The following is a 2,448-nucleotide window of genomic DNA, read 5'->3' on the forward strand; positions in this document are numbered from 1 at the left end:
CTTTTCAGGGGCAGCACCCAGGAGAACAGGAGTTGTTCCAGCAGGATCAAGGTTCCCAGGGCAGACAGGCTGTTTGGTGTGGCTAATACAGCAGCGCCCCTGCCCTGCTCAGCAGCCCCTCAGTGCAAACATGGCAGGAAAAAGCAGCACTGATCTTCTGCCCACGGCTGCTACACCACCAGCATCAGTTGTCATGGTAACAGGGTGTCACACCTGCAGAGCTGCTGTTTTGGGTACCAATTTGTGAGCCCTGTGCAGGATTTGTCAAATCATTGGTGAGGCGTGTAACCCCCCAGGTCACCTTGCTGGGAGGGGAATGCTCTGCTTTAACTGTTCGACCAGACATCAGCTGGTAGACGTGGCAGTGACAGCAGTTTAAAGCAGACAGGATTTTACACCAAAAGCATATTGTGTGTTGTAGCATCCTGAGACAAGAAACAAAGACCCATTCATCTCCATGCGAGGGCAAAGCACAGCCATCTGGATTCGTCCCCAGAACTAGTGCTGCAAAGCAGCATGTGTAGCACCAGCAGCCTCACCACTGGCGTTGGCCACGCGGGCTTTGCTGAGATGACCCCTTCTCTGCTCATCGCTGTGAGGCACAGGGAGCAGCACAGCTCAACCTTCTGCTGGGAGTTGCTATTCTTTAACTAAAGATTTATGACTGTTTACAAAGTGCAGAGCAGCTGAACCACCTGAGGGAGGGCCCAGAGCCAAATTGTCATCTCTAATGCTGTTATTTGGAGTGTGAGTTTTCATCGGCAACTGCTGACAGCATGAATGCGTCCTCTTCCTGTTCCAGATTCTGTACAACAGCCAGAGTGTGGAGGTGGACGGCCACTCAATGAAGAAACTCATAAGTGACCTCCAGCCAGACACGGATTATTCTTTTGTGCTAATGAACCGTGGGAGCAGTGCTGGGGGGCTCCAGCACCTTGTCTCAATCCGCACCGCTCCTGATGTCTTGCAAAGCAAACCCATCGCCACAGACAAGTACATACAGGAAGGAAAATTCACTCTCACCCTTCCCAAAGTGCAGACCTCTGTGCCTGTTAGGTAGGTGCCATGTCTGGGTGGGAGAAGGCAGGGTGGGGTGCTAGAGATGGGGGGAAAAGGCACGGCAGACCTCTGCCAGCCTGTGGATTTTGCAACCATGGAGTGAATTTCCAAGCAGGCCGTGGTAGAGAGCCAGGCATTTACTCTTATCACAGGATCACCCTGCTGGCTCTTTCTGAGCAAATATTTATGTGCAGTAAAATGAAGACAATTCTCTGACAGTTTGCCCTCACCCTGGTGGGTACACTCCAGATGCTACCAGCGAAAACACAGTTGAGGATCAGGAGGGACTTTCCCTGACACTGTATAATATCCTTTAAATAAATAATGCCTAAAGCCTCGAAGAGATTAAAAAAGCGAGTTTGTGGAAGTCTTATTCGTTACTGTGGTATCCTTGTGCTGAAGCACAATTCCCCAGGGTTCTTGCTACAATCCGATTATATAAATGTCCTTCTCACAGCTCCTACACCACCCTCTGGAGCACAGTCTGTAGATCTTCATTAACCTAATGAGTGCTAACAGGAGTATTCTCTTCTCTGGTGCAGCTGGAAAGCCAGCCTCTTCCTTACTGAACCTTTTTGCTGCTTAGAGGGCAGAGAAAGGAGCAGGTCATCCTTGGGAGGCATATGGCTTGTATTATTTGGTGACCTAACAGAAAGATTACTTAGGGTTCAGTGCTTATGCTTTCCTTCCTTCCCAGGTGGTACTACATCGTGGTTGTGCCAGCAGATCAGAGCACCAGCAGCCCAACTGCTCGGTGGCGGACACCTGATGAGATGGAGCTGGACCAGGTAGGAGTCTTTATCAGCTGCTGTGATGGAAGTGGCTCCCAGGTGGCCCAGCACGCTTTGCCCAGCATGGCAACAGTGTGGGTGCAGTGACATAGACGTGGGCTGTATGTCAAAGATTGGGGGCTGTGGGATATGCGGTGCCTACTCAGCCTTTCTTGCCTGGTGACAACATGTAGGAAGGAGGCTGGAGTCAAGCAAGGGAGGAGCCACCTCCCAGAATGTGCCATATTAGGAGACCACACTTGAGAGTCTTGGTGCTCTGACCAGGACAGATCCTGTCTCGTGTTGTACACTCTTTGCAACCTTTTTCACCTGAAGCAACCATGCTGATTTTAAATACAAGCTAGGAAAGAAAGTTAGGGTTTTCAGTTTATTAGACTGTTCTATCAGGAAGCTTTTCCCTCTCTGGACAGGACCTAAGCCTGCAGTTTGGATAAAGAGTTCACTCTGGTATTTAATAAAGCCTGCAAAGCTTCCTTCACATTTTCTTGTTAAAGGGTTTCAAGCATTCAGCCCAAGATACAGCTTATTCTGTGTAAGAGTCCTCCAACACTGGTAGCACAGTACAAGTGTGGATGTCAGGAGGGGTTTGTGGGCTCTT

At 49.8% G+C, this 2,448-nt stretch overlaps 1 protein-coding gene across 1 annotated transcript in view; it reads left to right on the plus strand.

Moving 5' to 3' along the window:
* Positions 1 to 2,448, plus strand: part of PTPRF (protein tyrosine phosphatase, receptor type, F) — a gene marked incomplete at its 3' end in the record, with an annotated part of 183,295 nt that overhangs the window by 157,628 nt on the left and 23,219 nt on the right. Inside the window, exons 20-21 of the mRNA XM_010143635.1 lie at positions 803 to 1,056; positions 1,757 to 1,847. Coding sequence (XP_010141937.1) covers positions 803 to 1,056; positions 1,757 to 1,847 — 345 coding nt within the window. The remainder of the gene's footprint in view (positions 1 to 802; positions 1,057 to 1,756; positions 1,848 to 2,448) is intronic.

Source organism: Buceros rhinoceros, unplaced genomic scaffold (assembly GCF_000710305.1).
Source record: "Buceros rhinoceros silvestris isolate BGI_N320 unplaced genomic scaffold, ASM71030v1 scaffold2919, whole genome shotgun sequence".
Lineage (NCBI taxonomy): Eukaryota > Metazoa > Chordata > Aves > Bucerotiformes > Bucerotidae > Buceros > Buceros rhinoceros.